This window comes from Ambystoma mexicanum, chromosome 7p (assembly GCF_040938575.1).
Source record: "Ambystoma mexicanum isolate Mex_15411 chromosome 7p, UKY_AmexF1_1, whole genome shotgun sequence".
Taxonomy (NCBI): Eukaryota; Metazoa; Chordata; class Amphibia; order Caudata; family Ambystomatidae; genus Ambystoma; species Ambystoma mexicanum.
The window spans coordinates 321,553,964-321,571,047 of record NC_090939.1 but is presented as its reverse complement, the minus strand read 5'-3'; the positions used below and the strand labels follow the sequence as shown (position 1 = coordinate 321,571,047).

Below are 17,084 nucleotides of genomic sequence, written 5' to 3'. Positions count from 1 at the left end.
ATGTGCTGCCCGGAATTAGGTTTTTCCCAGACCTTGCCTCTTCTGTCAGGACATCCTTTTGAAGGAAAAGGTCTGTGCACTCCGGTGTCAACAGAGTAAAGGCTCCAGAAAGTACACCTTCCTGTGGACGCCAGCGGCTCGGGTATTGGACTAACTAGCAACTCCATCATATCCACTATCCACTTCCCGCTCATAAAAGGCTCTGATAGAGCGGGGCGGGTCGTCGCTATCCTGGTCCGCTTGATCTTCATCCAGTGCGGCGGGAACAGAATCTTGATCCACAGCACGTGTTATCTCAGACCTCGTGGGCAGACTTGACTGTGCAAGGGGAGTCTTAAGCACAGGTGAAAGTGGAGGCTCCGTTGGCAGTGAAGGAGGGGGCCCCCCTGGAAGAGGAGGTGAAGGTGGCACTACCGGAACAAGCAGAGTAGCTGGAGCAGGTGGTGGCTCAGGAGGCTTAGGATACATTTCTTTGAACATATCCGATAAAGGCGTACTTTAAGGGTCAGAGTGGATGAGCGTCTGGAACTTGCCAAAAAATGCATCCTCAGAAGAACGCCTAGTCACCGGAGCAGGTAGAGGCCGCTCTGAAGGGGTATACCATGCAAAGGAACTGGATCCACGTAGACCAAGGGAGCGGCCGTAGGAGGGAGAAAGACTGTGGCACTGGAAAATGAGCACGCCAATCCATTGGAGGGCGGAACGGATTCCTACTATCCACATTACGTGGAGAAGGCTGTTCAGCCCCAAAAACAGGCCCCTCGGTACCAGCTGTTGAGAACGTTGGTGTGAGAGGTAGTCAAAATGGCTGCTGCAGACCTCAGGGGTTGGACCACCATTTTGTTATTGCCCGAGGAGAACTGTGTCACAGGCGTCAGTGAGGCCGTTGTCACCACAGGGGTATCAGGGGACTTATCTTCCATTTTAGCCTAAGAGCAGGGAACCTCGGCAAAGCCGGTGCTAGAAGGTCTAGAGCACTTTTGCGACCCCTTCGAGTCTGCTGAAGAATTATCCCTCATTGAGGTGTTTGCCTTCCTTCTTTGCCCCCTCAGCAGGATTGGTTCCCAATGGATTGTGTTTGGGAAGGTTTTGGGTCACCCCCCTGTAGCTAGAGCCCTCATAGTGGGCCCCTCGATCCTGCTGGTTCTAGATATAGCCCCTAGGTCGGGGATCCTCTGGGGTAACCCCAGTGCTTTTAGTCGTTTTATTGGAAACCCGAGACGAGTCGCTGTATACTTGGTTCCAAATTTGAAAACCACAGGAATTACCCCGGTGAAAACAGCTTCAGAAATGTTGGCCTTAACTTTAGCCCCCAGATAGGAAACCTCGGATGAAGATCCAGTCCCGACAGCCTCTACAGGGAACCTCCGAGGAAACTCTGGAGTGCAGGTTAGATCCCTTTCGGGACACCTCAGGGAGAGCCCTGGTACCAGAGCCACTTGGGACCCTCCCAGGACCAGAAGACCGGGGGGCCTAAAAAGGAAGGAACTTACTGGATGCTTCCTTTTTTCTTCAATTAACTGTTGTAAACGCGGAGGAGGAATCCGCTGGAACACCTACTCCCACCTGACAAGATGACGCTGGAGTGCACGGATGGTGAGGGAGTCGCAGAAGCAAGAGTCCCACCAGTGTTCTCGGCCCAAGCACTACAGACAGAGCGGGGATCAGCCCTTGCGAAACTACGTTTGCATGAAGAACAGGACACAAATCCCAGATAGTCGGGCATAGACAGAAGAAAGACGACCGTGGAATCGCAGCAGGAATATGAACGACAAGGGAATAAAAAGAAAAAATTCCTTAAGATGCAAGTGCATCAGACGATGCTTAGAAAAGGACTGAAGGGCAATGCGCGGGGCTGCAGTTTCAAGTAATTTAATTGCTAAAGAATCATTGTACACCCTCACTTTACATGGTTTATAGTACAAGTGTTCCCAGGTTACAATACTGCTGTACAAACTAAAATTACAAATAAAATATTTTTTTATTAACAAAATGACAGACTTTTGGAACCCATAGTGATCAACAAATAATAGCTGAAAACGTGTGCGCCTGCATTTAAAATAGGCATACACACCAAGGCATTTAAATAATCAGTGTTGCAGGGCAATTTGCTATGCAATTCTGAAGGTTTGCCAATCAAACCCTTTGGAATTGTCCCATTGCCAGAACCTTGCGGTAGGATCCTGCAGCCCCCCCACCCCCATCAGCCTGTGAGCCGGTAGATACTCGACCCTTGGGCCCCTGACTGGTACTAGGACCAACAGGATCCCTCCTACTAAGGTGACTCCCATGAAAGGAATCCCCGTTGCAGGGTGTCTTAGTGAACAGGGTGGTTCCCTTCTGTGACTCGAGTCTTTCTGCACATAAAGTCCTTCAGCTGCTCTGGCGATGACCTAGAGGAAAGCTCCCTCCACCTGGCCAGATGATGTGTAAGTGACCGCGGGGTAAGTGCGTCACAAGCTGACCAGCGTTCTAAGCAATGATCCGCTCCTAGGCACTGAAGACCGAGCATGTGGGGATCGGATACCGGGTACGACCTGTGGCACGACTGACAGACTAAACCCTCCTGGACCAACATGTGCCGGGGAGGAGAGGTACCGGAGGCCGGTGAATTTGAAAGAAAAAAAAATAAATAAAGGAAAATAATTCCTGGGGAATGTTGGTGCACATGGAATTACAAGGGGGAAAAGGCCATGGTGAAGTAGGTCTGCTCCAGTCTACATGGAAAAGTAGACTGAGGTGAGGAGCTGGAGGGCAGGGCCTGTGGAGCACATACGCCCATGACCGCAGGCCTTTGAATTTAAAGGGGAAATTTTAAGTGAAAAAAGTTTCAAGTTACTTACCCGTAACTGTTCTCCATCATGTGTCTGGCATGGATTCACATGCTTATGAATATTCCCGGTCGTCAGGCTGGGAATGCTCGGTAAAAGAAAAAACAGTTTCACTTTAAAACTATATTTCTACTCTAAATCAATCACTGTCCTCTATATCAAACTGCCCCCATCCAATGACATTCCTCTCCCCAAGCCCCGACTCTGGCAGCAATCTTCAGATTTGGTAGCATGTTAAGTGGCAGTATGACCAAGAAGAGACGCAGAGAGGCCGGAGGGAGGGTTCGCATGTGAATCCATGCCAGACCCATGCTGGAGAAAAATAGTTGCAGGTAAGTAACTTAAACCTTCTCCAGAATGGGGTCTGGCATGGATTCACATGCTCATTAATAACGAATACACAGCAGTACAACATCAAACAACCACAGGAGGTGGCAAGGCTCAACAGAAGCAATGCACCCTTACCTCTGGAACAGACTTGTCTCAATCGAACAGGTTGCGTAGTACTGCTTGGCTGACTCTGGACTCTTCTATGGAATCCCTGTTGGCACAGTTGAACTTCATGAAGTTGTGTGTGGACCTCCACGTAGCAGCCCTGCAGGGGGATAACAAAAAGGAACGCCGTCATCACAGCAATCGCTCTGGTGGAGTGGGCTCTCAGACACCTGGTAAGCGGTCAGTTCGCCAACTGGTGACAGTGCGTGATGCAGCCGGAGAACCAGCTTCAAATGGAAGCCTTGGACAAGGCCTTACCATCTTTCACAGGACCAAAGTTCACAAATAGTGTAGAAGGCTTGCAAAAAACTCTTCGTGCATGACATATAGAACTTCAGGGCATGCGCAACATCCAGCGAGTGCAAACCCTTCTCCACCAGCGGCTAAGGTTTCGCGAAGAAAAAAGGTAACACCAAAGGCTTGTTGAGGTGGAATTCTGATGGAACCTTCAGCATGAAAGAGGGTTGTGTACGCAGTACCAACCTCGATTCGTGGACAGTCGGGTATGGCTGTTTGCAGTATAGGGCCTGGATCTCACCCACACATCTGGCAGAGGTGATGGCCAAAAGGTAAGCAGTCTTCCACGAGAGAAACCAGAGTGGGGATCTGGTGCATCGGCTCGAAGGGGACACCCATGAGCCTCATCAAAACCTCGCTGAGTTCACATGCCAGGGCAGGAGCCTTCACCGGCGGGAACGATTGGAAGAGTCCTTTGAGAAACTCCTTGACGTGTCTGTGGGACCACACAGATGATCTCCATGGGGACCTGGTGTAGCAGGACATAGCAGCCCTATGTACCTTGAAGGATGCGTGAGCAAGTCTAGCTTTAGCCAAGGTTAGCAGGTCTGGAAGGATCTATGGAGGCAGGACCCTCAGAGGGGTAATCGTCTGTGCCAGGCACCATGTAGCAAAATGCTTCCACTTATGGCCGGAGCACTTCAAAGTCGACGATGGCCTAGCCTTGGCGAGGTCCTCCCTGCAGTCTGCTAGCAACTCATAACTTCCAAACTACAGCTGCAGGAGCCAAACCTTCAGGTTCAGCGATCCTAGTTCGTGATGAAGGATTGCGCCTCCCTCTCTGGTGAGACGATCCGGAACCACCAGCAACTTGACTGGAGGCGACACTGACGGGCTGAGACCGTCCAGATACCAAATCTGCCTTGGCCACGCCGGGGCGATGAGCATCATCCTGCATCGACACCGTCTGAGTGTGTTGATGACTCAGTCGTAAAGAGAATGCGTACAGAAATCGCCCTTCCCACGGGAAGGAAAATGCGTCCTCCAGGCTCCTCTACTGGTAGAATGTGAAAGCAAACATCTGGCATTTGGAGTTTGCTGCCGCCGCAAACGGATTGATCGGGTGTCTGCCCCATTCGAACAGGCCATCCACCTGATCCTGACGAAGCTCCCACTCGTGGAAGGAGCGCAGTTCTCTGCTGAGGGAGTCTGCAATGGTTTTCTTGACTCCCGCCAGTTGAAGAGGGACAAGGAACATCCCCCGTCAGATGACCCGAGTGCCACAAGACCGGAGCTTCCTTGCAGAGCGCCGGGGATCGAGTTCCTGATGTAGAACTTGGTGGTCCGTGAAGATCTTCTCCACCTTGCCTTTCGGAGACGGCAGGAACACTGCCCATAGCTCTTGGATGTTGATATGCAGACCCTCCTCCTCCGGCAGCCACAAGCCTCTGCTGGTATGGGGAATTTTGAAATCCTGTGCCTTGGATGACATGGGAGTAGACCCCCATCCCCCCCTCCCGTCTCCCCCACCACATCGCCCATCAGAACTCCTCGCTGAGAGGGATCTTGTTCGTGAAACTTCCAGACACCTGTATTCAGCGGGCAACCAGGAATTCCTTTAGGGGTTGCATCTGCAGCCTGCAGAGACGGAAGAGATAGATGCAAGACATCAAGCCCAGAAACTACTTGATGGCCTGCACCGTGGCAGTCTTCACAGACGACAGCCATTGCACCTTTCCTTGAATGGCTGCTAGCCTATTGTCCAATGGTGACGCCCGGCAAGACACCATGTTTAGTCTGGCTCCTAGGAAGAGCGCTTTCTGTGATACCGTTAAGCAGGACTTCTGATAGTTGGCGTAGAATCCTAAATCTGTCAATAGTCGGACGGTCACCTTCGAGTGCTCGTCTGCCAGCTCCCACGAGCGGGCACGAATCAGCCAGTCGTCCAGGTATGGTTATACATCTATGACCTGTAGACGTAGATGGACCGCCACTGGTGCCAGGCACTTTGTAAATAACTTGGGGCAGACTTCAAGCTGAATGGTAGGTCCTTGAACTGGCAGTGCTGGCCCTGCACCATGAAACAGATATTTCCGATGCTTCTTGTGAATGGGGACGTGGAAATGTGTGTCCTCCAGGTTCAACGATGTCAAAAAATCTCTTTTCCAGCTGGCCGAGCATGTGCTGCAACGTGACCATCCTGAATTTCTGGGACTTCTTGGTTATACGTTGCAGGTCCAGGATGTGTCTCCAGCCCCTGTCTAGTTTCTAGAAAGTATCTGGAAAACACTCGGAGCCCTGGAGCCATTGCGGGAACTAGCTTTATCGCCCCTTTTCATAGCATGGCTCGTACCTCTTCCAGAAGCGGAGGGATGTGCTGTTCCTGCCTGGGAACCGGCGAATACAAGGACACCTGTGTTGGAACTCCAAGATGTGCCGCTGGGCGAGAGCATCCACACCCATCTGTCGGTGATCTTTCGCCACTCACTGACTAACCTCATCAGCCGGCCTCCCACCGGGGTTCATGAGTGGGGGCTGGACGTCTTGGCCGGTTCAGTCTTGATTGGGAGCCAGCGTCCTACCCTGCAGGCGACAGCCGACGCTGTCCTCCGCTACCGTAGGCCTGAGAGCGGCCCCTGTAGGCTTCTTGCATTGAGGATCAGGAAGGCTGTCTGTACGACGTAGAGAACCCTTTTGATGACCTGCTTGATTTTCCCTTGGAGGAGCGAAAAGTCGAGCACTGCTGCTGGAGAGTGCAGAGGGAGCGGGCCATCTCTTTATCCCCTTTGATTGCCTGGAGGGACTATCAACAGCCTTCCCAAACAGATTTTCCCAAAAGGGCATGTCCAGCACCTTCGCTTGAACCTCCCGACGGAAGTTAGTGGACTTCATCCATCCCTGCTGACGAAGGTCGATACCGTTCCCCATTTTCTGGAACCCTGTATTGGCGACGTCCACTGCCACTGTGATGGCGTGGTCCGATGCCACTTCACCTTCCTGGAAGAGGGCGCCGAACTCCATCTTATCGTTGAGGAAGATCTCAATGATCAGTCCTAGTTTGTACCACAACTCCCTGACTTGGAGCACCAGTGCGTTGGTCGCCTTGATTGTGGATGCTGCGGTGTAAATCATCTACTTCCCCATGGCATCCATCCTTTCCCCACCCCCACGTGGTCCAGAGGGATTGAAGACGAGGTGTTAGCCGACAGTTTCCTGACGACACCACAGAGTCCAGCAATGTTTGCAACCTCAAGCATTTGGGTGCAGAGTCCGGAACCCTATGCTTTTTTCCAGCCTATCCCACTTGGCTGGAGCTGTGCAAGGGTTCTTCATGAGGGCTAGATCATCGTTCCAAAAATCGTCCAGAAAATTCACTGCCATGATAATCTTCCTCTTTGCCTCTCGCCTTTGATACAAGAAGCCCTGCTTCTTGGTTTCCTCAGGCACCAGCTGGAATAACTCTGGCCCTGGCGATCATAGAGGGGAACAAACCCACCTCGTCCTGTGGGAAAACTATGCGGGGCATCCAAATGTGGAGACTCACCATCCGCTTCGATAATGTCCGTCATCATCTGTCATCGTGGCTGTATCTGTTGTTGTGTCTGGGTCTGCTAGGGGTGTTGGGTCCAGACGTGGTGGAGAAGGTTGATATGGGGGCGTCAGATGACGCTTCCGGTTCTTCAGTGGAGGCTGACCGGGGACCTGGGGGACAACAGGTACTGGTGCCAGAGGCATTCTCAGCTGGATCTCCAACACCAAAGTGTGGAAAATTGAAAGAATATCCAACAAACTGTCCATCGGCTGAGAAGGAAAAACAGGAAAACTATGCCCTGCGCCATCATCACAGTCCTCCTCATCGTGGACCGTATGCATGGACTTCTGATCTTTGAGATCTCCATGGCTTGGGCGACGACCTGGGAGGGCAGTTTTGGGGCCTCCTCGCCACCCCCCACTTTTTTTACCCCCTGAGGGTTTTGAACTGGGACATGGGCCAGTATCTTCACCCCTTCTGGTGTTCCTGCAGACTTTTCCAAAGTCTCTGCTGTGGTTTTGTGCCGTGGGGGCAGGGACATTTCTGCACTGTGGGTGCCACCCTCCAAGGATCTGCTACAGTGGTGGTAGTAGTAGCCGTTGAGTCACCAACAAGGTATTTGCCTGTGCCGGTTGGGCTGCGCAACCTCCTCTGTCTGCGGCTTCTCAGATTTCTCCTGTAGCTTAGCCAGGGTAGAGGACTTACTCTTTGAAGAGGAGCTTGATGGTAGCGTGGCAATGGAGGTGGAAGGTGATGCTGTTTGCGCCCCATCCACTTTGGGACCCGCTTCAGCGGCGAAACCCAGTGGACTCAGACTTGCAGATCTTGGCCTTTTCTTGGGCCCCCACGGATGAGGTGCCCTAAAAGGACTTAGAAGACCGCTCCTCGGACCGGCTGGTCCTGGACGAGGCATAATCCTGCTCTGAGCACAGGTCAGGTGTTCGTGTTAAGCCATGCTGCCAGCCTACTATGCCTGTCTGTTTTCTTAGAGCAATTGAGGCATATCTCGCATTCTACTTCCTTATGGTCCGGGTGAAGACAGAGGCATTTTAGGTGCTTGTCCTCCACAAACACATTCCGTAGCCAGCATTTGGTGCAGGGCCTTAAGAGGGAAGTTCCCTCCTTCTCAGTCATGGTCAGCCAACGCGAAGTAGGCCCACGATGGCCTTTAAGAATCTTTGACGAATCATAGCTCTCGAGGGGCATGGAACTTCACCAACAATGGATCACTACAGTCAGCAGATGAAAAAAAAGGGCACAGGCTCTTTGAAGCAAAAATGGTACATCTCATTGAAAAACATGAAAAAATTACAAATAGCTCAGATAGCAACTCTAGGACTCCCAACACTGAAACGTGTGGTAAAAATTTGAAGATTGCTGCCAGAGGCGGGGCATAGGGAGAGGACTCATTGGATGGGGGCAGTATGACCCAGAGGACAGCGATTGGTTTAGAGGAGAAATACAGTTTTAAAGAGAAAGTGAAACTATTTTCTTTTACTGAAGATTGCCAGTAGGAATATTCATGAGCATGTGAATCCATGCCAGACCGCATGCTGGAAAAATGTCTGTTCCCTTCCCTCACGAGGGACACCCAATGCAGTATGGAGGAAAGCGGACGGGACGTAGGAGTAATATAGAGCGCAAAACCACATTTATCAGGGGCGAATTCATTTCACCCAGCACACTATTTCTCACTAACAATACGTTTCATGGTGGCAACGGGTGGATTCTCCAATACCTACAAATGCCATGTATCTATAAAGACTCATTTCATGCTCAAATCTACCTTAAAAATATGTTACTTCTCATTGCAAGGAACAAATTGGCTTCGGCATATGTTTTATTTTAAAAGAAACCTCTCGCCGAGGCATGAAAGCTAGAAAGAAAAATGTCAGACACTATATTCAAAACAAAGTCACAATGGTAACCAGACTTTGCGGCAGATATACAAAACCTTTTGGAGAGAAGAGCTTTTAATTTTGATGACATTTCAATATGGCACGCCCTTTCAGGACAAGCCACTGAAATGCGCTCCCACCGCGCACATGGGAGCAGGCCGACGCTGAAGCACACTGTGGCAGGCCAGGGTATCGCTTGCTCTGCTGCGCACCTTCCAAGAGACACGCAGGTCATCTTTGTGAACAAGGTGACCCGTGCATTTCTTAAAGTGGCTGAATACAATTGTACTTGGGGACACTTGGGCAGATTCCAAAAAGTGGCCCACAGCCAGCTTCACATTAACACAAAGCATTTACCAGAATTAGCAACGCCCTCTCCAAAGTAACCTCAATCCCCATACTCCCTACTTATGCATGCTCCATCTACCCAATGCAGATTTGCTGTTTCTGCCAACTTCGTCATAAAGAGATTCCTTATATTTGTGTACATTTTAGGGTGTTGACAGCGTGCCAGGTCAGGCATTTAAACGTTGCACAAGTTGAAGATTCCCCAGGTTCTTGCAAGGTCTAATGACCTTTAAGCCTGGTTTTGAAACTGCGCTGGTAAGCTTGTGTGACAGGATCACTGGTCAGACCAGTGACAGGGAGGCGATGGACCCCAGAAAAGGTGTGGGGGATTTGGGGTTCCCCAGTCCCAGACTCCAAGGTATGTGTGCTGCCACACATGTACATTGGTGCCTTTGTCCAATAGCCATCAGCCTCTGTCCTGGACAGGTCTCTTCTTTCAAACCGTTCCCAAGACAGAAATGACCAGAATGAACCTCAGAAATGGATGGGATGGATTATGGCTTCCAAGAAGCGGTACAACAAAGGCCTGGGAATGCAAGTTACACAATGTACATGGCAAAAGCAAGGGGTAGACCTAGAGCCAGGAGGACAGCTGGGGGCACAGCCACGGGTATAGGATAGGTTATTCATAAGGTGCGTAGTACCCAGAGGTTTCTATGGGCAGACCTGGGGATCAAACCTGTGGTGCTTCATGTCGTCTTACTTCCAAGGCGAGCATGTTGCCCCTGAGCTATCCTGCCAAGGGTACAGCAAGAGTCTAGTTTAGCGCGACTTATAACCTTTTTCTTGCCACAGCATATGGATCACCAGGTTATGGGTTTACTGCATTCCTATGACCTCTTACTTCTCACAGGAAGGGAAACAGTATTGCAGATCCACTGCCCATTTTGTCTCCCTATGATCGGACTATTATGCATTTTGTTCTGTTCTGCCTAAGAAATGGGGACATTTGCGGGCGGGGAGAGACGAAATGCCACCCCATCTGAGAGAGTTGACATTTTCGACCGTAAAGACCAGCCTTTATTTACTACGGGCCAACTCACTTGCAGTTTCCCGGGCACAGCTTTATTATTTGGCAGGTGCCATTATCCCTTAGTAGGAAGGTGGGAGTTGTTTAAGCTACCAACCTTAGATGGCAAAAACTTGCATCAGGTATGTTTAACAAGGGATTGTAAGATTACTAGGATAAGCTGGTGGAGATGTGCTCCACGAGGTGCACTACAGCCCATACTGTAGGTTTCTATGAGGGAGAACTTTGAACTGTATCTACAGCACCCTTGTTGCACATATGAAGTGTAATATTTGTATCAATACGATATGACTGTATCACACTGTATGTGAAGTCATATCTTTACAGTAAGTCTTTCGGACAGCTTCTCGTTGAAATCATTTAAAAAGTAGGGCGAGCACATGAATCAAGACATTTTATCGAGGCTTAAGAATATTCTATTTGTATGTAATTTGTGTATACTGATGAATTTATATTAGTAATTATATTACGGTTTGTCATTTTTATGGACATTTATATCAGAAATAAACATAATGGATTGACTGGGGAGTCTTATGGTGCTTGCATTGTGTTAATGCAAGACCGAGTCTAATGGAATCAACTTGAGACAGGGTAATACAATTACAGAACAATTTAGTGATTGGAAGGCAGCACCAACATTTACAGCTGAGCGGCCCAAGGAAATGCCAGACGCGCAGCGCTCCGCGCCCTTCCGTTCAAGCAATCCAATAATGAGGGCGGGGGCTTTCTGGGAATTGAGCTGCGTTAGACGGTTGGGGCTCCTCCCTGTGAACCAGCAGGGTCGGATATGCTTCATCTCCATCGTCCCTGGGGTAAAAGACCATGAACGGATAACAAACTTGCAAACTCCATTTACATGAGGGTGTCACCACGGGAGACGAGCAAAGAGTCGGCGTCTTCAAACATGTGCATTTCAGGTGTTGACAACCGTTGCTGAAAAGGAGGCAACAAGCGGAAGGACGCAAGTAAGGGGGAGTGATGAGTGGTATTTATTTGAACCAGTACCCGTAGAAATGTCCATATTAATTAGAATGTTAATTTAAACCTTTGATTTGCAATGAAGATCACACGCCCAAAGGAGTACACAAGTATGAAAACTGGAACGAAGAAAAGCTTCTTCGGTAACCCAAGAAAGTGTACACACACACATATTAAAGGCAGTGTGGGTATGATTGATACTTCTATGATCAGCTAGAAAAATAAAGAAATCCATCTCTGAGAAAGTTTTGAACTCGAGTAACATATATAGGCAACACTACAAATCGAAAATGTGAAGACTCCCCAGAGAAATCAGGAAGTCAGAGAAAAAAAAACACAAGTGTGAGTAAATAGTTACAAATCCGCACCATCCAAAAGGCAGAGAGTATTGATAATGTAAGGGACGAAAACCACTATCCATTTAAACAGGAATGGTCAGCAGCATCTTTCTATAAATGCTCACACCAGTTGCTGTCAAATGTAGGGTGTGAATATCACACCAATCCGTTGAATCTTGTGTGCCTCTGTAGAAGCTCAACATGGGTTTTGGGTGGGGTTAGGTTGAGAATGGAGAGACCAATCATTTCTTGAAAGGAAGGTCTCACTGCCATTGTTTAAAGCTATGCGTTTGCTCACTGTAAGCAAATTCCTTGCAACAATTCTTTTACTTCCCAGCCAAAATGGACACCATAACCCTTTAAATGGCTGAGAAACATGAGTCAATTCTGTTCCATTCCTTTATTTCAAGGCTGGTTTAAACATCTGAAGATGTGAACCTCTGCCCTACTTCTAAAATTATGGGCCGCAGAACGGTGCAAGCGAGGTGTGGGTGGCCTTTGGCTCCCAAGCCTACCAGACAATTACATTGGCAATCTCCCATGCTTTTGGTGAAGAGAAAATAAACAAAATGCACACATGAATGTCTGCTGGTGTAAAGGTTGAAATGGTAACTGCTTTCTTGAAAAGCTCTAGATGACGCAGAGCCACCATCTCCTGAATGCCATGCTTGTCGCAATGAACAACGCTCAGAAGCTTAGGAAACAAGGATTTGGTGAGGTGTTCGCGTTGAGGCCAGTTAAATGACGCTCCAACGCCCCAGACCGTTTTTCTTGCATTAGCCTCGCCCCTTTTTTTGTGCCAGTTGATAGGGCCTGATAGAGCGTCATCGAAGATGGTGCCCGCTTTAATCATGTTCCCCTTAGGCAGGGGATACCTGAAGGGTTACACAGTGGCCTGAGAGAAAGAGCCAATGGGAGCTGGTGACCATATGCATTGTTTTCTATGGTCTGGTCACCAGCTACAGGCCAGTGAACGCAATAAAGGTGTGGATGGGCATGAGGAGTGTCGAGGAGATATATGCCAATGACCACAGATCGGCTCTAAATTGATTGGCCTGTAGACTGCACACTACTGGCTTGACGTTCAACCTCATTCCATCACTAGTGCATAAATGTGGGAGGGGGCTGCTCTGAGCAAGCCAGGTGTAACATGTCCAAGATGAGATTGCATGCCCAGACATGGGTCACTTACTAATTATGTCAAACGAAGCCACGACATGGCTGGGGTTGCTCGAGTTCCCATGCAAACGGGACATGTGCTAGCAGCTGGGGCTGTAGTGCTCCTGTTGTTGACAATATAAAGACAGATTTCAACATGGCTGGTCCCCTTTTGCAAAGGCACATCTGGGCTAAAATACAGTGGTGCGGAAGGGTTCCCCCGAGCAATGCCATAATATTAAAATTAATTAAAGACCTTCAACCATTACATTTTATGGTTAAACTTAGAAAAGTAAACTGGTGACCAAGCAGAGAACTTTCAGCCATTCGTTTGCTCTCTAGGTGTACCTGGCATTAGGGTAGAGGAAGGGGTGGGAATGCTTGGATTAACTAGGAGGCCTCAGCATTCCATGGCATCTCGTAAAACCCTACATACAGAGTACCAGATGATATTAAGTTGAGGATATGTTACTCACTGCTTCTGGACGTTGGAGCTAACTGATGTTAAGTAGTAAAAAAGCAGCTCTTGTTGTCGGTTTTATATTTAGGCAAGTAAAAATACATTTGAATTTCAAAAAACGTAGGTACTTGTTTGCAACACATTTTGTGCCCAATAACTATGTAGGGAAAAACCCTGTGTTATCTTAATGGCCGTCTTCACGCAGTAATGGAGTCAGAAGGGAAGATCTCCTGTTTGTGGCATTTGTTCCCAATGATTCTGATCTGAACACAACACAGCAGTGCGCACGGAAACAACAGGGCAACGCCTATTTATCTGTCACTCACCATTTTTTTATTTTTTTTTATGTTGAGCAGCTGATTTAATTTACTGAACAAAACAGACCAAAAGGTTGCTTAGCTGGAGGGCTGAATACAAAAGTAGGTGGATTATCTCATATGGATTTCATTTTGGCTATCCCCCGAGGACAAGCCTATTGTAGATGGATAAAAAGAGGGAATAACATAGCATTCCCACCACAGCGAAGGTGCAGCTGCAGACCTCCAGATCAGAGTGAGGGAAGACTATGATGGTGATCCTTGAGCAAGACAAACCATTGCTTGCAGGGTCTCCTGGAGTTTGTTGTAGTGGGGGCAGGGGGGCATAATGCATTTACCAGCATGTTTCAGCCTGAAGAAGGCTTGCACATTCCCAAGGGGGACTTTTCCGGACTACAGGGACCCAAGCACTTTAGCGTTTCTATTGGTAGAGGTTCATGCCAATTACGCCGACCCGATGTCGTTTCCATTTGGAGCAAAGAGGACATTCTTTTGGAATCTGTTCTCCGATCAAGGGATTGGATGCAAAGATCATTGTTCATGTGGGGAAAGTTTTATTTTGTTTGGCTGATAAATTAAATACAAAAATTCAAGACAGAAAAAAAGTGTGCATGACTGCTCCTTTAAAAGGACACCTGACCAAAACATGCAAAAGTGGACAACACATTTCGTAAATGGCAAGAAAATAAACTAACATTTGATTTGCTTAAAGTGTTGGTAAAAAGAACAAACCGTGCATACATTATGCAGATTTCAGCTTTTTCTTCAGAGAACATCCGGCCCGACTACACTGGTGGGATGTTTTTCAAATTATATACATATCCATTTGCGACATTCCAAAGTAGTGTTTTTATTTCGATGCGTGTGCCAAATAAACTTTCTTCACACTTTTTGGTTGTTTCGTCAAAATTTTTATAATTTTATTCCATATTTCAACTCTTACTCTCTACACGCGTTTCACCCTTGTTCCCGTCACAAAGGATCATCCGGAGAGATTTTATTTTCAATTTTGTTTTCTATGGGCTTTTTTGCCTACACTGGTGGGATGATTCAGATTGCCAGACTATGGCACACATCGATGATTTAGATTAGTCATCTATGTGTGCCATAGTCTGGCAAAGTGACTCGACGGGACAGAACTATGGCTTAAGCCACAAGACTTGAAGGATGTTCCTGTAGCTCTCAGAATGCTTCACCTACCTCTTGACAGTACTGCAGGATACCTTCCTTAGTTGCAATGCAGCTCTTGGTCCCGATCAGGTCGGATTCCCATTTGCCGTTCTGGACATTCATGTGCATGTTGAGCTTTCCACAAAACATAGCTATCTGGGGCTCTGCCAACAACCCAGAATTTCCATCAGTGGGCACCTGTCAGAAACAGAAGGAAGAGTGATCAGCCAGTCAGGGAAAATGACATGTAATGAAACAATACATGTGATTCTTTCATAGAAGTAGGAAAAACTACTAGTGCGCAATGTGGGCCAGTTCAGGTGGGATTTCAACTAAGTCAATTGGGTTGGGGCAACTGTATGTGGCGCATCTCTAAAACCCTCAAGTATCCCCATTCTTAAGTTTTCTTTGGGCAGAAAGCAGAGTGATCAGACTGTACAGATGCAGACATGTATATCAGTGATAGAACCCCGCCCCCTCTCCTCCAACATATTGGATGAAGGACAAGAAGACGGTGTGCACGACACCAGGTGTCATTCCAATACCTCATCGGGGGTATGAGACGTTGTGCACTCAGACAACCGTACCAAATGTACACTCAAACTGAAGTAGCAGGTGATTTGCAGACACCACTGGATATCGAAGCGCTGCAAAAGAAATCTGAAAGGCGCAAAGCGATTTCATAAGGAGAAGACAAAATGCTGCACTGAAACGATGTTAGAGTACGTAAAGAATGAAGATGTAACAGGAAATAAGAGTAAGCCTACATACAAGTGAGAAGAAACCGTACATACACAGAATATAAGTAACCAGATGAGTAGTACATGTATATACGCATGAATGCAAGGTAGACAAGTCACATACAGGCTTGCTGCATTAGAAAATACAACATGGGTAAATCAGCCCATGTTGAAAAGATGGGCAACAGCTCTGAACAATAGTAAGCCAGGAGCATGAAGAAGAAAGACCAGGGCTGCTGAGAGGCTGGAAATGGATTTCATTTGGTTGAAATGGATTTACAAGTTAACATAATACAGAATAATACACGTTATGCTACCAGACAGACAAGATAATATATGGATCAAAATTAACAATACAACTATATACACTGAGGACATCATTAATACATCATCTCCCAACTGAATCCCTACCACCTCCATAATCTCCCCTGCCAAACACCCACCCCTACAGATACACTTCCTAAAAATACCTAGTTTAGTACAACGCAAGAAATTTTCTCCAGATTTTTTCAAACAACCCTTTTTTCCCCTCTCTCTTGTACAGTACTCTCTCCATTTCTGCTAATGCATGCATGTCTTTTCTCCATGCTTCAATTTTCAGAGTCAAAGCAGATTTCCAATAGCTCAAAATTACTTTCTTACCAAATGGAAATGTATTTGTACACCAACAAAGGATAGCTGTTGGCCAGAGATCAAGGATCCCATTGCAAGAAGCAACTGTAGCGTACAAAGGGAGTCATCGAGCATAAGCAATATACGCAGGCCATATTTCTCTTAGATCAAGTAGATGAACAAATATTTTCAAATGCCAAGTATTGAACTAAAGATGCAGAAAGCATATGTGAGACAGAGCAATCAAGTCTCCAGAGGCCAAAAAGAGCCATGACACCCAGGCGAATTGAATCAAATAGCACTAAATAGAAAAGGTGAAAAGGACAAAAAATCATTGTCTCTTTACACATGGTGCAAGACCAGAAAACAAGGCCTATTCATAAGCTCCAGGCGAAGATAATGTACATTAACTCCCCTTAAAGTTCCAGAGAAGAGAACATCCAACTAGGTCAAGTACAAAGAAGAAGCCTTGGCTGAAGGCTTTGCTGATGAGGGAGGATAGCTCAGTGGCAACGTGCTTGCCTTGGAAGCAAGACAACACAGAGCAACACAGGTTCGATCCCTGTGTCCGCGCTCAGAAACCTCTGGGTATTAAGCGCGTTATAAATAACCCATCATATCATATGAGAGATGGTAGACTAATTGGCCAGTAGTCTGACGTTCTCTACACCTGGGTTCTGTTTTGCTTAAGTGCTGCTAACAAGCCACATGTCCAAGGTTGGGCGAGCATGCCAACCAATCAATCAGAGGGACTATGCAATGGTGAGCATTCATTGTTGCAGGTGCCAAACCACTATTATGCTGTTATAATAAGTATTATACGTAATTAGAGGTATATTCAAGGCATGCCTGCCAGATGAGGGGCAGCCAATGATGTTACGTTCCTTTAACCAATCCCTCCAAACGGTGGGTTTCATTATTTGCCATGTATGATGACGTC

The 17,084-nt window shown here is 47.6% G+C and overlaps 1 protein-coding gene across 4 annotated transcripts in view; it reads right to left on the bottom strand.

Moving 5' to 3' along the window:
- APP (amyloid beta precursor protein) overlaps positions 1-17,084 on the bottom strand; it is a 682,213-nt gene that overhangs the window by 484,994 nt on the left and 180,135 nt on the right. For all 4 annotated transcript variants that reach the window (XM_069636377.1, XM_069636379.1, XM_069636378.1 and 1 more), the window contains exon 2: positions 14,823-14,990. In XM_069636377.1, the coding sequence (XP_069492478.1) occupies positions 14,823-14,990 (168 nt within the window). The remainder of the gene's footprint in view (positions 1-14,822; positions 14,991-17,084) is intronic.